Source organism: Xenopus laevis, chromosome 4S (genome assembly GCF_017654675.1).
Source record: "Xenopus laevis strain J_2021 chromosome 4S, Xenopus_laevis_v10.1, whole genome shotgun sequence".
In the NCBI taxonomy this organism is placed as follows: Eukaryota; Metazoa; Chordata; class Amphibia; order Anura; family Pipidae; genus Xenopus; species Xenopus laevis.
Window position 1 is genome coordinate 114,785,420 of NC_054378.1, and position 18,464 is coordinate 114,803,883.

General features: G+C 41.4%; 1 protein-coding gene across 2 annotated transcripts in view; it reads left to right on the forward strand.

The window, feature by feature from the left end:
* Positions 1-11,452, forward strand: part of rab7a.S (RAB7A, member RAS oncogene family S homeolog) — a 33,548-nt gene extending 22,096 nt beyond the window's left edge. For both annotated transcript variants that reach the window (XM_018259636.2, NM_001093537.1), the window contains 4 exon segments: positions 487-613; positions 6,920-7,138; positions 8,107-8,235; positions 9,957-11,452. In XM_018259636.2, the coding sequence (XP_018115125.1) occupies positions 487-613; positions 6,920-7,138; positions 8,107-8,235; positions 9,957-10,052 (571 nt within the window). In that variant the 3' untranslated portion in view covers positions 10,053-11,452.
* Positions 11,453-18,464: the final 7,012 nt, after the last annotated feature.

Here is an 18,464-nt window from a genome sequence, read left to right on the forward strand (position 1 = left end):
AACTTTGTCTCTGCTGAAATACTACTGTTTCCATAAGGCATGTTATATGTTAAAAGGAAGTTGTTACTTTGAAAGCTCAGCCAATGAGAAACAAAACTCCAAAGAATTAAGAGGGGTTCCCAGACTTTTTCATATGACTGTATAATGTTTGTGCGATGGAGGAAAACATGAAATCTGCAAACATCCAGGATTGCAGGGTAAAAGCCCAACACCTGAGAAGCAGATCCATTCTGTACCCTCCAGGAATATACAGGAAAACGTTCTGCAACACCAATCCATTTACAATAAAAATAATAGAACTGGGCATGGACACTGATACAGAACCTCATATTTTAATTGTTAATGATTAAAAAACACCTACATGTAAGGAATGATGGGAAGGTGAGTGCATTGTGCTGTGTGTTTACAGTAGGTTTAGTCGTATTTATTTGTCGTGCCATTAGTCATTTTATTAAGTAAATAATGTGTTTGTGCCTTTCATTCTAGGGTTGGCAAAACCTCTCTCATGAACCAGTATGTGAATAAGAAGTTCACTAACCAGTACAAAGCCACTATAGGGGCAGATTTTCTCACTAAGGAGGTGATGGTGGATGACAGATTGGTCACAATGCAGGTAAAGATAAACTCCTTCTGGTTTACTCCAATTTGTTAAACACATTAAAGGGGTGGTTCACCATCAAGTATGTTATGGAATTGCCAATTCTAAGAAACTTTTAATTTTTTTTATTTTATTTCAAAAACTCTCTTCAGTTTTCAAATGGGGGTCACCGACCCCTTTTAAACAACAAATGCCCTGAAAGGCTACAAATAAATTGTTATTGACACTTTTTATTACTCATATTTCTATTCAGGCCATCTCCTATTCATATTCCAGTCTCTTTTTCAATACATGGTTGCTGGGGTAGTTTGGACCCTAGCAACCAGATAGCTGAAATTGCAAACTGAATAAAAAGCTAAATAACTCAAAAACCACAAATAATAAAAAAAAATTGCAAATTGTCGGAGTATCACTCTCTACACCATACAAAAAATTATTGAAAAATGAACCCCTTTAAAGGTACAGATGGATCATCTGTGCGGCACCAACACAGCCTGTGCCTCTTCCTGTATCACACTGCTCCTGGAATGTTCTAGATCTGCTGATTTTGACAAATAAAAGTAACCAAAGCCCATAAAGAAAATAGAGGAGCATTTGTTATTATTGACATTTATCATATTCTCCCTTCACACTGTTACAGGTTAAGCAGGCCCCTCTGGGTAATCCCAATAGAAAATTGCAATTTTAAAAAATAAGGGCTGTCCCCTGGGATTGTACGATTCACGGTGCACACAAACAAACCAACAAACCATACTTGTTAGGTCACATGAGCCAATTAACAGACAGGGTTCTGTCTTTTGCTTCCACACTTATTCCTGTCAAAGTTTCGTTGTAGTATTTCTGGTCAGGTGATCTCTGAGGCAGCACACAGACCACCATGAAAGATAGTGATTGTGGCCCCGCCCCTTTTAGCTCTGAAGAATCACATTGTAAAGGAACAGTAACGTCAAAAAATAAGTAAAGTAATGAAAATATAATGCAGTGTTGCCCTGCACTGGTAAAACTGCTGTATTTGTTTAAGAAACACTACTATTGTTTATATAAATAAGCTGCTGTGTAGCAATGGGGGCAGCCATTCAAAGGAGAAAAGGCTCGGGTTACACAGCAGATAGCAAATAAGCTCTGTCTAATGGTGTTATCTATTATCCATTAGTTAACCTGTGCCATGTAGCCGTTTTTCAATTTCCGCCATTGCTACACAGCAGCTTGTTTATATGAACTATAGTAGTGTTTCTGAAGCAAACAGGTCAGTTTTACCAGTGCAGGGCAACAGTACATGATATTTTCATTACTTTAAAACACTTACATTTTTTGGTGTTACTGTTCCTTAGGAAAGAGATGGAAAAGGGCAATATTTACTTAAATAAATATATAGACCAGTTTGGTAAGATTCTTTAATATGCCACTTAATATGATGTAAGCTATCTGTTGCTTAAGTATTCATTTTGGGGATTTAGTTTTCCTCTAAATAAACCCAATAGGCTGGGTTTGCTTCCAATAAGGATTTATTATATCATAGTTTAATGTACTGCTTTATTATTATACAGAAAAAGGAAATACTTTTTAAAAATGGGGATTATTTGTTTAAAATGGAGTCTATGGGAGACGGCCATTCCGTAATTTGGAGCTTTCTGGATAACTGGTTTCCGGATAACGGATACCATACCTTTACCTACAATTCTACCTCCTGTCTTATATCACTTGCATGTGCACAAACACAGCAGAGCCCTGATTTACTGTCAGATCTTTGGTTGGTCACAGATGGATTTTAAATTAAAGGATAATAATTTAAAGGGGAACTATCGTAAAAATGAAAACGTACTATTAGCCTCGGCATACTGAAATAATATGTTTTCTAAGTACAGCCAATTAAACATTCTGTACCGTTTCTGAAATAATCAAGTTTATCTTCACTATTCCTCTCTCAGCATCTGTTTCTCTTCATTCTCTCTTCATGCAGCAGTTGGGTGTCAGATATTCATTGACGGTTCGATCCAATATATCTTATAGGGGGCTCCTTTTGCCTAGAAGATGTATTAGAGCTCACTCTCTATTAAAATCACTAATAATCCTGTCTCTCTACATGCAGGATTTGTGCAAAGGCAGTTATTTTATTAAATTTGGTTTGTAATGTTATTTGAGTGAGCTCTAATATATCTGCTACGAAAGGAAGCCCCCCCTATAAGATATATTGTATCTAACTGTCATGAATATCTGACACCCAACTGCTGCATGAAGACAGAATGAAGAGAAACAGATGCTGAGAGAGAAATAGTGAAGATAAACTGGATTTTTTCATAAATGGTACAGAATTTTTAATTGATTATTTTTAGAAAGTGTCTTACTTCAGTCTGCTGAAGCTTATATTAAATTAAATTTCATTTTCACTTTTACCTATAAATTTTTTTTTAATTTTCACGATAGTTCCCCTTTAAAATACGGTTGGCTATTGAATAGGCGAATAAACAGGGTATTAGCACCCTAAGGTTTTACAAAACTGCTCCATAGAGTGTGAGCAGTAGACAGGACTAGATCCTACAGTAGGATATATTAACAAGTGTTTTTATATGGTTTTGTTCATGTACGGATAAACTACCGTTGGCTTATTGTCCTTACTGTATACCTGTCTGTGCACTTTGAAACTTCCTCTGCCGCACCATTGGATCCATAGAAGTCCCTAATTACAGCTACATCGTGAGTGTGAAACAGCCCTTAAAGTGATAGCAACACTTTCTACATTTTTCAGGAACGTGTGGTTCACCTTTAAAGTTCATTATTAGTATCTTACAGAATGGCTAAATTGAAGCAACTTTTCAATGGAATCGTTTTTTTTTTTTGTTTTTTTTTATAAATAATTTGCCTTCTTCAGACTCTTTCCAGTGTTCAAATGACGGTCACTGACTCCATCTAAGAAAAAATAAATCTTCTGTAAGATGTGTTGTTGCTACTTTTTATTCTTTTTATCTAGGCCCTCTCCTATTCATATTCCAGTCTCTCATTCAAAGTAGTTCATGGTTGTAATTTGGATCATAGTAACCAGACTGCTAAAACTGGGAACTGGATAGTTGCTGAATAAAAGGCTAAATAACAGAAAATGAAAATCAATTGTAAATTGCCTCCGAATACCACTCTCTTTATCATACTAACCGTTAACTCAAAGGTGAACATCTCCTTTAATAAATGATCTAGCGCCAAACTTGCTTTGGAATTGTGCCTCATTGAAGACCTCTATAACAGGCCTGGGTCACTGCGCCTTCTTCTAATTTGGTAATGCAATTATAGATTCGCCCTTCAAGTGCAGTGTCAACTATTAACTGGAGCTGTTTCATTGAATGACCGGTTTTTAATAGGGGTCTGCAGGGAGGCACAATTCAAAGGCAAAATTAGTGCTGGATAGTTTATAAATGAGAGGGTGACATTCCTGATGAAGAAAGAAAACCACTAGTATCCCTTTAAATATCAGTATTGTTTATGTACCGTATGGGGTAGATCAGTAGTAGTAGTGCATTAAACATCGGAGAATTCCAATGCTGTATGGATTATCAGACCGTATAGTATGTTAGTGAAGCCACATTCCCAATGCTTCAGATCTGCAGTTTCTCAATTATCCTTTAGGCTTCGGCTTCCCCCAGTCTTTCGCCTGCTAGAATGAGAAATCGACTGAGGCATGGCACTCACAGCGCTTCATTCCAAAGTCGTTCGAAGTTTTCTCGTGAGGCGATTTCTCATTCTAGCAGGTGGAAGACAGAGGAAGCCGTTCGGGGAGATTAGTCGCCCCAAAGAAGATGCGATTAGTCGCGGGGCGACTAAATCTCCCCGAATCTCCTGTTGTGACCTTACCCTTAAAGGAGAACTAAACCTTAAAAAAAGAAATATGGCTAAAATGGTCTTATTTTATATACTGAACTTATTGCGCCAGCCTCAAGTTTCAGCTTGTCATTAGCAGCAATGATCCAGGACTTCAAACTTGTCACAGGGGGTCACCATCTTGGAAAGTGTCTGTGACACTCACATGCTCAGTGGGCTCTGAGCAGCTGTTGAGAAGCTAAGCTTAGGGCTCGTCACTAATTATCAAGCAGAAAATGAGGTTTGTCTGTAATATAAGCTGATGCTACAGGGCTGATTATTAAATTCTGATGCTAATTGCACTGGTTTCTGTGCTGCCATGTAGTAATTATCTGTATTAATTACTAATCAGCCTTATATTATGACATTTCTATTCTATGTGTACTGTATATTGTGAGTGGGTCCCTAAGCTCAGTAAGTGACAGCGGCACAGAGCATGTGCAGTGAATCGGCAGAAAAGAAGATGGGGAGCTACTGGGGCATCTTTGGTGACACAGATCGTTATTGCTAAAAGGCTGTGTTTACCTTAGGCTGGTACAGAAGCCCAAAATATAATGTACAACATGTCTAGCTACTTCTTCAGTTAAGCTTTAGTTCTTCTTTAGCTCTCTTTTTCTTTAAGTCCTTCTTCTATCCTCGGTCTGATTTGGCAATACTGCAAGATAAGACAGTGGCTCTCGTTGACTGTATAGGGGCAGTGAAGTAGTCAATGTTTTTGCATCAGAAGCAACACCAAGCAGGACTTTCCTCTATTGACATTCATACAGTTTCAGAATATGATTGGCTGCATTGCCCCGTGTGTATGGGTACGGGTATGTCCATTTTGGTACCAGGGCTGTACGATGGCTCAGACAGCAGGCAGTCAATGTTTCTATACATTACACTGGAAGAGAGGAGGTCTCGGGACATTTTCCCAGCCAGGGAGGTGGTTGCCTTGAACCAACACATAAATATTTGTACAGGTATGGGACCTGTTATCCAGAATGCTCGGGACCTGGGGTTTTCCGGATAACTGATCTTTCTGTAATTTGGGTCTTCATACCTTAAGTCTACTAGAAATTAATTTAAACATTAAATAAACCCAATAGGCTGGTTTTGCTTCCAATAAGGATTAATTATATCTTAGTTGGGATCAAGTACAAGCTACTGTTTTATTATTACACAGAAAAAAGAAATTATGTTTTAAAAACTTGGATTATTTGGATAAAATGGAGTCTATGGGAGACAGCCATTCCGTAAGTCGGAGCTTTCTGGATATCGGGTTTCCGGATAAGGGATCCTATACCTGTAGTACATTTCTAGTGAGCAGCAGAAGGAACAATTTGCAGCCCGCTGTGGGTGTGAATGAAACCACAACCTGTTAATGAGACTTCAGTTCATGTTGCAAATTGTGTGATTAAAAACACTTGCTCTTTCCACTTTACTTCTGGTATCTATGGCAACGCTTTCCTCGTGACAAAATCACGTGAATTTCTTCACTGCCAGGAAAATGTCAAGTATATTTGCCATTATGCCTAGGTGCACAAAAAAGAACATTTTAAATGAGAATTGATTTAGGCTAAATCTGTACCAAATTATAAACATTTTAGTTGTATAGCCTGGGGATATCATCAACAAGTGTGGCAATAGGGGCAGGGTTGTTATTGTAATTCTGCAGTATGTGGATTTGTTTTAGGGCTTTACACATCCCAATCTTAACTCTCGAAAATGAAAATTTCGTAAAAGCTTCCTCATACAGAAGTAAGAAACTTTCTAAATACAATCAATTAAACATTCTGCGTTGTTTCTGAAATAATCAAGTTTATGTTCGCTATCCCTCTCTCAGCATCTGTTTCTCTTCATTCTGTCTTCATGCAGCAGTTGGGTGTCAGATAGTCATTGACAGTTAGATCCAATATATCTTATAGGGGGGCCTCCTTTCCGAGCAGATGTATTAGAGCTCGCTCAAATAACTTATTCCAGTACAAACACAATCTATAAAATAACTGCTTTTTACATAAATTCTGCATGTAGAGAGACATGAAGTCTGGTGATTTTAATAGTGAGCTCTAATACATCTTCTAGGCAAAATGACCTCCCCCCTATAAGATATATTGAATCTAACTGTCAATGAATATCTGACACCCAACTGCTGCATGAAGACAGAATGAAGAGCAACAGATGCTGAGAGAGGAAAAGTGAAGATAAACTTCATTATTTCAGAAACGATTGTATGGATTTAGAAAACTTCTTATTTCTGTATGTTGAAGCATATATTACATTTTTGTGATAGTTCCCCTTTAATGGGAACCTTTCTTAGCTTGTGTGGGTATCCTGTGATGCAACTGTGTGGTAGGGTACGATACTTACATGTAGTTTGTGGCTCAAAAATGCATTTTTCATGCCAAAAAACCCCTGGTCGGCCAGTAACAGGTAGTTGTTGTGTAAGATTTAACGAAGATATTTTTCTTTCTCATTCTCTCTTTGGCTGTATAGATATGGGACACAGCTGGGCAGGAGAGGTTCCAATCGCTTGGGGTCGCTTTCTACAGAGGGGCCGACTGCTGCGTGTTGGTCTACGATGTCACAGCTCCCAACACTTTCAAGACTCTGGACAGTTGGCGAGATGAATTCCTTATCCAGGCGAGCCCAAGGGACCCTGAGAACTTTCCCTTTGTTGTGTTGGGGAATAAGGTTGACCTTGAGAACAGACAAGTAAGTGTCTTCCTTATCTTAAATTTTTACATTTGGAAATAGCTCAGTTTTATGAATATATGTTGATGAATTATGTCTCTCCTTTTATTGCTATGTATCTAAATGCATTGAAATATTCCATATATAGGCCTAGATATTTTGGCTGTTGCAGAACTAGATTACTCAGTGCTGGGTTTGCTACAGGTTAAGAGCCAATGGCTGCATATCCGTGTCAGCTGCTGATTATACAGACCTACAGAGGATGTTAAATGTATAAATGCTTGAAGGGAAAATCTTTCAAAACACGTTCGTTAATAGTGCTGCTCCAGCAGAATTCTGCACTGAAATCCATTTTTCAAAATAGCAAACAGATTTTTTTTTTTTATATTTAATTTTGAAATCTGACATGGGGCTAGACATATTGCCAGTTTCCCAGCAGCCCCAGTCATGTGACTTGTTCTCTGATAAACGTCAGTCACTCTTTACTGCTGTATTGTAAGTTGGAGTGATATCACTCCTCCCTTCCCTCCCAACAACCTAACAACAGAACATTGGTATCCAGATAGCAGCTCCCTAACACAAGATAACAGCTGCCTGGTAGATCCAAGAACAACACTCAATAGTAAAATCCAGGTACCACTGCTACACATTCAGTTACATTGAGTAGGAGAAACAACAGCCTGCCAGAAAGCAGTTCCATCCTAAAGTGCTGGCTCTTTCGGAAAGCACATGACCAGACAAAATGACCTGAGATGCACCTACACACCAATATTACAACATAAAAAAAAAATACACTTGCTGGTTCAGGAATGACATTTTATATTGTAGAGTGAATTACTTGCAGTGTAAACAGTGTCATTTAGAAATAAAAACTACATGATAAAAATCATGACAGAATCCCTTTAATGATAATGGAGTGTTATGTGTTCTGCTTTCCCAACCATTGATTCCTGAATGGTTTCCTTTCTATTGTTTCACCTCATCTACAGGTAACCACAAAGAGAGCCCATGTGTGGTGCCATAGCAAAAACAACATTCCATATTTTGAAACCAGTGCAAAGGAAGCTATAAATGTGGAACAGGCTTTTCAAACGATTGCACGGAACGCACTTAAACAGGTAATGAAACTGCTCCCTCTGCTGGAGAATCTGCAGGGCTCTTTGGCTATTTTACATTGCACAAATTTATCGCTATGGCAATAACATTAAATTGAGTTACAGCTGAATCATAAAGGTAAAATAGCAATCAAGAAAAGATTGGATAACCAACATTTTATTCTGCAATCTCAGCAGCCGCAGCTCAGATGTCTGGAAAACTTGTGTTTGTCTTTCGGTTCAGCTGGGACACACTCGCCTTTTCTTCTCCACATCTCACCAGTAATGTTTGTCTCCAATGTTTTACGCGGCATGATATATAGACCCCTTATTCTTTCACTTAGCTTTGAATATGGCAAGGTCTCTGACCAATGAAATCCTGTGCATACTTTTTTCTTTTAATCAGCCATCAACTCTTTTTATAACATTACCCTTCCTCCCCCCAAGCCTAGTTGCTACACGGGGCAAATGCCCCTAAATATTTACTTACCCCTCTGCGCAGATTCTGTCCAGCGGAGTTCATGGCAGCCATCTTCTTCTCTTCGGTAATCTTTGGAATGAGACCGGCGTAGTACCACATGCTCAGTTGGAGAAATTTTCTGTTTGGCGACAGCTGCGCATGTGCCGAAAGTCCGGAATGAGACCAACGCTTTGCCAGTTTTCGTGAGTTTTGGCACGTGCGCAGTTGGAGCAATTTTCTGTTTCACGACAAGTGCGCATGTGCTGAAACTCAAGAAAATTGGCGAATCGTCTGTCTTATTCCGGAGATTACCGAAACGGCTAAAGATGGCTGCCCTTAACTCCGCTGGACAGAATCTGGACGGAGGGGGTAAGTAAAGACTTAAGGGCATTTGCCCGGGGGGGTCGCTAGGCTGGGAGGGAGGAGGCGTCTATGTAGGGTAGGGGTTTTTTAACTTTAGGGTTTAGTTACATGGTTACATAGTTAAATTGGGTTGAAAAAAAGACATCAAGTTCAACCCCTCCAAATGAAAACCCAGCATCCATACATACACCCCTCCCTACTCTTAGATAAATTCTATATACCCATATCTATACTAACTATAGAGTTTAGTATCACAATAGCCTTTGATATTATGTCTGTCCAAGAAATCATCCAAGTCATTCTTATAGTCATTAACTGAATCAGCATCACAACATCACCTGGCAGTGCATTCCACAACCTCACTGTCCTGACTTCTCCTTTAAAGTAATAAAAATATAATGTAGTGTTGCCCTGCACTGGTAAAACTGGTGTGTTTGCTTCAGAAACACTACTATAGTTTATATAAACAAGCTGCTGTGTAGCAATCGCGTAAATTGAAAAAAGGCTAAATAGTCGATAACCGATAACACCATTATGTTCTACAGAGCTTATCTACTGTGTAACCGGTCTTTTCTCCTTTGAATGGCTGCCCCCATTGCTACACAGCAGCTTATTTAAATAAACTATAGTAGTGTTTCTGAAGCAAACGCATCAGTTTTACCCGTGCATTATATTTTTATTACTCTAAAACGATTTCATGTTTTGCTGTTTCTGTTACTGGCATGGTTGTGGAGTCAATACATAAATCCTTGGAATCCGACTCCTCCGTTTTTGGTAACTCCGACTCTGATCTGCAGCACACAGAGAGTTAAAGGGATATCCTTGCTGAATAAATTTACTTTTGACTAAGAATGCTATTGTAGTTTTGGAAAATGGTATTGTGCTAATAAACCTCTTAACTGAGCCCATTTTGTCCCACCAGGAGACAGAGGTGGAGCTGTACAATGAATTCCCAGAACCCATCAAATTGGACAAAAATGACAGAGCAAAGGCCTCTGCTGAGAGCTGCAGCTGCTGAAAGCGACCGGAGGGCGAAGCCGGAGTCCTTCACTAACCAATATCACACTTAGGCCTTCAAACACAAGACCCCTTCCCTCCCTGTCCAGAGTGTAAAGGATAAATATTAATCATCTGCACCCTCTCCAGCTCCCACACATCGATCCAAATGAATACTGACACCTGTATCATACGCAGAACACAATGATTTTTCTCATCCGTTACTTTGGGGGGGGACAATATGCCAGTGTGTTTTAACCCCTGTGTTACCAAGTGGCCTGCAACTGTGTTTGCAAGCCCCTCTGGGTGCAAAGTGGTTAACATTAAAAACATACTGTTTGAACTTTTTTTTTTTTTTTTGTCTTGTGAGGAGACCGGTTTTTTTTTTCTTTTTTTTTTCATTTGCTTCATTCTGCAGTCGTTGTGAATAATTAATTACATGATCTGATAATAAACCATTTTAATTGTCCTGTGAAGGCTCTAAGCAGAAAGGCTGCATATCCCATAATCCTTTGCAAGCTCAGCACCCAGTCTCACCCCAGGGTCTTTGAGTTCTGTATGTATCTCAGTTTAACGCTTGTTACTTTTAATTAATCAGACCTTCTTTTTACAGACTCCATTTATTATGTAATGCTTCGTTAGGAAAATAATCTTATAGTACATGTTAATATATGCAACCAATTTAAAAATGTATAAATTTAGTGTAAGAAAAATGTTTGATTTACTTAAGTATTGAAGCACAGGTAATTAGACAGTAGAATAAGGACACACGTTGCTTTATTTTTCTTTTTTTCCCCTGCGTGTTTGGCCTGCAAACGCTAACCCACCGGGTAAAGGTTGGGGAGCCCCTGTTAGTTAGTTAAGACTATAGCCAGATGCAATACTAGACTGCAGCTTATTTGTTTCACTAGAAGAAATCTCTTTACCTCCTTCATAAAGTGCAGATAGACCTGTAACAGTCATGTGCATATTGGACTTGGATATGAGGTTAAGTGCAGGTATTAAATCATCTTATTTTCCTATTTGTTTTTTTTTTTTTCTCGTAATTTTTTTATATATAACATTGTCAAGTCTGCAGGGGATCTTTGCTAAGCTCTTACATGGGGAGGGTGGGGTATATTTTAATGGTTTACTGTAGCTTAACGGCTCTTTTCCTCTCTGGGGTGTCGTATGTTTATTTCCCCTCTTTCACTGGCAGATGATGTAGTCCTAGAGATCCCTCCTGCCCTCCCCCCTGTGCTGCGGATCAGAAACGTATTGGTATGAAACCCCTGGCAGTTTAGGTTCTTGCATTCGTAGCTTGCTTCCATACGGCACGTGTACCTTTTTTTTTTTTTTTCCTCGCAGCCCACGTCCTATTCCGTAGGCTGGAATCTTCTGTAAAGATGAAAATGATGCCAATAAACTTAACAAGAAAAGAAAGGTGTCTGCCTTGTATCTTTCTGCTCTGATGCCTTTTCTTCACGAGTGGCATGGAGGATGCAGAGTTCTGAATGCTTTTAGGGTCAGGGCACAAAGGCAGATTCAGGGATATTAGTCGCCCGGCAATTCGGAAAACGAATAGGGCCAAGTGCCATCCCGCCGGCAATTTACATTTTAGCCAACAGGAAGGCAGTTCAGAGAGATTAGTTGCCCAGAAGAAGAGATTTCTCGCCGGGCGACTAATCTCCCTGAGAATCTGCCTGTGTGTCCTGACCCTAATACTTCTCGTCAGCCTGTTGAAGTTTTATTCCACCCCAGCCCCCGGTGTAACTGACAGAACTGGCTTACTTTGCTTTGGTAGCCATATCAAATCTGTAGGTGCCCAAGTGGGGGGTAAGGGGGATATTTACAAAATAAATGTGCATCCTTCTTCACAAGTAATTGTGACACCTTTTATGATATAGGAACATTTGTATAGGAACATATTGTATCATTTCTAAAGGAGGACAAAACTCTTCCTCCAACCCCATGTCCCCTCCATTGCCTCCCTTCCCTATATGTGTGTCTGATATAAAAATGCAGCAGGCTTGACAGGCAATTATAAATAATATATCAAGGCCATATACGGTCTATGGGTGAGCACCATGCCAATGTCCAATAGCACTAAGCAAATGATCAAATAAATATGCATGGTTACTTATTTCAAGCTTTTTAGTAAATAAATTACATAATAGTGAAAAATAAACTCATATACCACATTGCAGTGTCTCCCCCCTGTCTGCATACCTCATGTTAGCCACTCCTTCCTGACGCTTTTCGCAACATTGTGTATTTCATCAGAGGAGGTGCGGCTATTACAGGTCATATCCCTTATATACTAGCACAATTATTCTATACAGATTTCAAGGTCAGTGATTCAAAATTATATGCATTCTACAGGGCCACACTCTATACCTAGATTCTTGTCTGACACCTGGATAGACTAATAACCTCTCACAGAGCCGGGCCAACCCGGCCAGGCGCCATAGGCAACCTGGCCGGCCTCGGCGCTGGCTTAGTGTGTGCTGAATCACACATGCGCGAAAGAGCACGCATGCGCGAAATTAAGCGCAAGCGCTTTAAACGCAATTTACCATCGGCAGCCAGGGAGACACAGGACCGGACATGGGGTAGGCGAAAGAGCAGGTACGTGCCTAGCACCCCTTCAGCTTTGCGCCCTAGGCATGTGCCTACTCTGCCTACCCCTAGTTCCGGCCCTGACGTCTCATGTATCTCATATTTGCCTATAATCCTTCATGCAGTTATTTTACAATACAAATGGATAAAAAAAATTATAAAAGAACTGCATAAAGGGTTATAGGCAAATAAGAGATAAGAGCTGTCCCTGTAGGATGGATATAATATGTTGAATCACTGACCTTGGAATCTGTATAAAATATTGTGCAAGTATATAAGGGATATGACCTGTAATAGCCACACCTCCTCTGATGACGCACCCAATGGTGCGAAATGCGTCAGGAGGGAGTGGCTAACAGAAGGTATGGAGACAGGGGAAGACACTGCCATGTGCTATGATACAGGCACAATCTTGCACCTTCTGATTTTCTTCTGTCAGAGCTGCCAACAGGACCATGTGCAGCTGGGTACAGGCTCCATGTTGGTAATCTGATGGAGGTTCCATGAGATGATGCCTCCCAACGCAACTGCACCTTTTTATACCTGGTACAGGGACACACAAAGTAACAGATGGTGCAGGCAGGGGACCAATGTAAGGGGCCTAGTGTTGGAGGGGGGGGAGGATTAGAACTAGGGTAGAACTACACAGGCGTTTAGACATCCGATACATTTCGATGCGAGGAAGTACAAGTGTCACTCATAGCCTTAGGGTAGAACTATACGGGCGTTTTGACATCCGATACATTCTGATGCGAGGAAGTGCAGGTGTCACGTATGCGCTGAATCTAAGGTAAGTAATAGGAATGTCAGACGTTGTTGCAGTGTGCATCTGACACGATGGATGAAGACGCAACATTCGCATCTGACAGTCGTGACATATGCACGCTGCAACAACGTCCGACATTCTTATTACTTACCTTGGATTTGGCGCATCCAACGTGACACCTGCACTTCCTTGCATCAGAATGTATCTGATGTCAAAACGCCCGTATAGTTCTACCCTAAGGCTACGAGTACTACACATTATATTTTGGGCTTCTGTATCCGCAGGAGATGAGCATGCCCCGTTATCAGATCTGTGACTCTGACAATGCATCTCCATCCTCTTTTCAGCTGATTTGCAGCACATGTTCAGGTCTGCTCTCTTACCTGAGCTTAAGGACTGCTACTCAATATACAGTTTATGTACACACTATAAAAGTCCTAATACAAGTCTTCTTAGTAATTTATTGCTCCACGTGTGTCAGAATTTGCATCTGCCTAATGATTTCAGACAACCTCTAACCTTAGCTTCTTCATAGCTGCTTAGGGCACACTGAGCATGTGCAGTGCCTCTGACAAACAAAAGATGGGCTGCTCCTGTGAAAAACTTTAGATGACCTGTGCCATTACTCTTATAGAGCTGCTGAACCTCTGGGCTGGTACAGTAAGTTCAATATATTAAAAACATATTTATTTTGAGTCTTTAGTTCTCCTTTCAAGTTTAAGGAGAACTATTTACGTTTTCTAATCCAAGATCCACACAGCAATGTTTGCTTCTGATCACAAGGGTAGAAATGTTAATAGAAAAAGTGGCCTTCAACACATTCATCTGTATTTTCTACAGTCAATTACCAATAGTCCTTCAGGCTGCAAAGCCCAAGATCAGGCCGAATTCCCTGAGAGATCCTACATGGCTGATAATTATAGAAATAAGGCTGCAAATGGCCTATTTACTGCAGTATTTTATCATCTCAGCCAAAGGGGAAACATGCCCTATTTATAAGTAAAAATGTATTTGCCAGTTGTTATACATCTGACCAATGCTTTCCAGACCCTGCAACAGTGAATATAGGTAGGTGGGTAACTCTAGACATTAGGTACATCCACCTTGTATATGTGGGCTGTGTTTATTATATTTATTATACAAGTCGTAATTGTTCTGTTGCTGTAGATAATAGTTTGGGGATCAGGCTCCCACTTTGGCTGGACCCACATTAGCTCACAACAACAGTCTGACTGTGATTCAGTATGATGGGACCTGGGTATCACTTTGGTGTAGGCAGTGATTATTAAAGCGAAATCTGCTATTGGGCTTTTCCAATAAAACGCCACAATGGAAAATTGCAGTACGGAAAACGAAGTCCAAAATACACGTCCTGGTGCAACTGCAAACTGAAGGGACTTGGAAATCCCTGCCTAGGGACAACAGACTGTTTTCAATAAGTATATCTAGTATAGGTAAATCTAAAAAACAACTGGACTTGCTGAGTAATCATTGAAGATGTTTCACTACTCATCCGAGCAGCTTCTTCACTTCAACTGACTGGTGTGGGAAGTTCAATAACAATGGCACATAGTAACTCTTCAAAGAGGTGCCATCTGAAGAAATTCACCGAGGTGTAGATTCTGTGTAGTTACTGTGATAAGATTATGTAATGTGTCCACAGGGTCCGTACCTCCTTGGGGCCCGCTATTCGCTATTGCGAAATCCGGGCCCTGGTTCTCATAGTTACATTACTGCACTTAGGCCAGCACATCGAGGCCACACGCACGCACCCCTCCAGACACTCTGTTGATCTTGGGCTGTGTCTCCCGGAGTCCCACTTGGAAGAAGGGGAGAGAGAAGAAGAGGGAGCGCAGGATACACGGGTGAGCTGCAGCCGGAACGGAACTGAGCGTCGAGACGCAGCAGCAGCTGCCGGCGCACATTCCGGGAGGAGAAGAAAGTGCAGGTGGGTAGGAGCCGAGATGCACCAGGGCGTAGCAGCTGATCAGGCAGGAGGAATGGGATGGGGGTGCTGGTGCGGTGCTGCTTGTGGATCGGGGTGCAGGATGGGGACTCCCTAGTCTTTGAATCAGCCCTGCATTGTGATTGGCACAGACCAGAGACCCCCCAATTGACACCTGAGCTGCTGCATCTGCCCCAAATCACAAGAATATCGCCAGTCTGTTTTCTGTCTCCCTCCTAGTGTAGGGCATTGCACTTCTTATATGATTCCCCTTATATTCCCACCTTTCATTCCCCTTATATGATCCCGTTTATATGATTCCCCTTATATGATTCCTCTTATATGATTCCAGTGGTGTAACTACCAGGAGTGCAGGGGGTGCTAAAATTTTTGCCTGATATTTGAAATTCCACTGCATACAACTTGCTATAAGTTCTGGGGGTATTATACATGAAATTGCCATTGTGCCATCCTACTATGAGTTCTGGGGGTATTATAGCAGGATGAAAGCAGGGGCAATTCCATGTATGAGTTTTTGGGGTATTTATACTAGTAACTGCAACTGTGTTATCCTGCTATGAGTTCTGAGGATATTATACATGAGGTTGCCCCTGTGTTCATCTTACTATGATCTCTGGGGTATTATACATAAGATTTCCACTGTGTTTATCTTGCTATGATGTCTGGGCAATTATACTTGAAAATGCTACTGCCTTACTTCTCCCCAATGAGCAGAGCACAAACATTTAACAGGCCCACCTCCGAAGATGTCCCAAGCCCACCAATTCTGTTCCTGCTTCCCTGATTTTTAATTACTTCAGTCTGCGCAATAAATTTTTCTATAGAAAACTGAACCTAGTTAGGGTGAGATGGGCTAAAAGGAGCCAAAAAGCCCTTCACAAGCAATTACATGCAAAGTGAAGCCTTCCGAAATCAGAAGGTATTTACTTGTCTCATGCCCAGGCCCTGTGGGGGTAGTAACGTTACTGCAGTCTGTGGTTATTGGGCACATGTTTCCACTTCCTGAGAAGTCATATTCTCTCTCTCTCTCTCTCTTCCTGAGAAGTCATATTCTCTCTCTCTCTCTCTCTCTCTCTCTCTCTCATTGTGCCATCAATGTGTGTGTCATATACTGCTACCCACCCACACATGCAGGAAACTATCACCCTGTGCATCAGATCTAGACTGAGATTCATAGGAGGCCCAACCTCCCCCCTACCAGCCCACTAAATAGTAAGTGTCTAGCATTTGCCAGAATCTACAGGTGCCAGTCCAGAGCTGTTAGACAGCTTCCCTTGCCTTTATACAGTATACATTCTTTTCTGGAAAGAGGCTCAGGGTGTTGATCGCCTTGCAGCAATTTTCCAGTTGGGAAGGATTAACTATAAGTTAAAGGTTTACCCATTTTACCCAGGTCACCCATTCCGATTGGAAGAAAGGAAGTTCCGCCTAAATATTTTTTTAAAGTGAGAGCTGTTAAATTCTCTCGCTGAATCAGTGGTACAGGCTGATACATTAGATAGCTTTAAGAGGGAATTGGAGGGTATTTAGCAAGTGAGGGAATACAGGGTTATGGGAGATAGCTCATAGTACAAGTTGATCCAGGGACTGGTCAGGAAGGAATTTTTTCCCTCTGATGCAAATTGTAGAGGCTTCAAATTGTTTTTTTTTTTGCCTTCCTCTGGATCAATTAGCAGTTAGGCAGGTTAAAATAGGGTTCAGAGGTTGAACTTGATGGACATGTGTCTTTTTTCAACCTAACTTACTATGTTACTATGTAACTTAGCAAATAATGCAGACATGAAAATACACTTACTATCTTATTCTAAAAGTTTCCCCAACCTATACAGGCCCGGATTTACCAACCAGGTGCCCCAAGGCCAAGTTCCCCTTGGACAGTCTGTCCGCCCCCACACTCCTGCTAGGCTTGTTTGTGTCTGCTAAACTCCCCCTCCCACACACACACCTTACACGCTCATTTGCACATGTGCACTCCTTCAATTGTGGAATTTAAAATTCCTACACTGCCAATTCTACAATACTGGTAAATAAAAGTAATGGCTGGGTGGGCTATGCTACCCCTTATTTTGTGCTCCCTAGGTCCGCCCCTCCGCCCCAGCGTCGTCTCTCTGCGTGTGTGCAAGTGCAACCAATCCCTCGCCGGCCTGGAAGGCATACACTAGTGACATCACTGGTGTGCGCCGAAGCAGACCTGTGGCTTAAGAGAGTTGAGCGTGGCACACTCTCGCACACACGCAGGCAGAGCAGACACGCAGTCTATCTGTCTTCTTCGTCGTGACTCGTCACCAGACTCACCACTCTTGCCAATTTGCCAAGCCCAAGTTTAAGTTGCCTCAGACTCAGTCCCAGGCAGGAAGCTAGATAGAAAGCTGGGGGTGGGCCCAACGGGCCAGCCAGAGTGGTAGCAGTAGCACCCCTAGTCCTGCAGCAGTCAGTGCCAGTGGGCATAGAATTTTTTTAATTAAAAACTTCAGGTGAGGGGTCGGCCAGCAGCAGGGTGCAGCTGCTAGCGACATGTGCCATTGCTTAACCGCTAGCGTATTTACACGCCGGTTGGCTTTTTTTTAAAAAACAAAAAGCGCCGAAATGTAGCCCTACCCTAGAAAGGGGCCACGTGGAAAGTGTAGCCTGGGGGCCTCACATGTCCTTAATACGTCACTGGGTAACACTTAGTGAAGTTGGTTGTAGTGATGGGCGAATTTATACGCCAGTGGCAAATTTGCGAATTTCGCCACTGGCGAATAATTTCGTGAATTTGCAGTGAAAATTTGCTGGCGTTGAACAAAATGCTGATGCCGGCAACGGTTCCGTCGATTTTTGACCAGTGACGATTAACGGACAGCCATTGACTTCAATGAGTGCCAGCGTCAACCTTGACGCCGGTGCCCATTTTGACGCCGGCGAATTGTTGCCCGTGTCAAAATTGCACTTCGCTAATTTTTTGCCAGTTTTGCGTATTTCGCTGGGAATTTTCGCAATACGCAGGGAAGCGAAATGGGACAAATTCACCCATCACTAGTTGGTTGTGTGTGGACAGATCAGATTGATCTCGGGTTGTGCTTTACCCTGGGGTACTTCCTTGCAGAACTTGACACCACCATTGT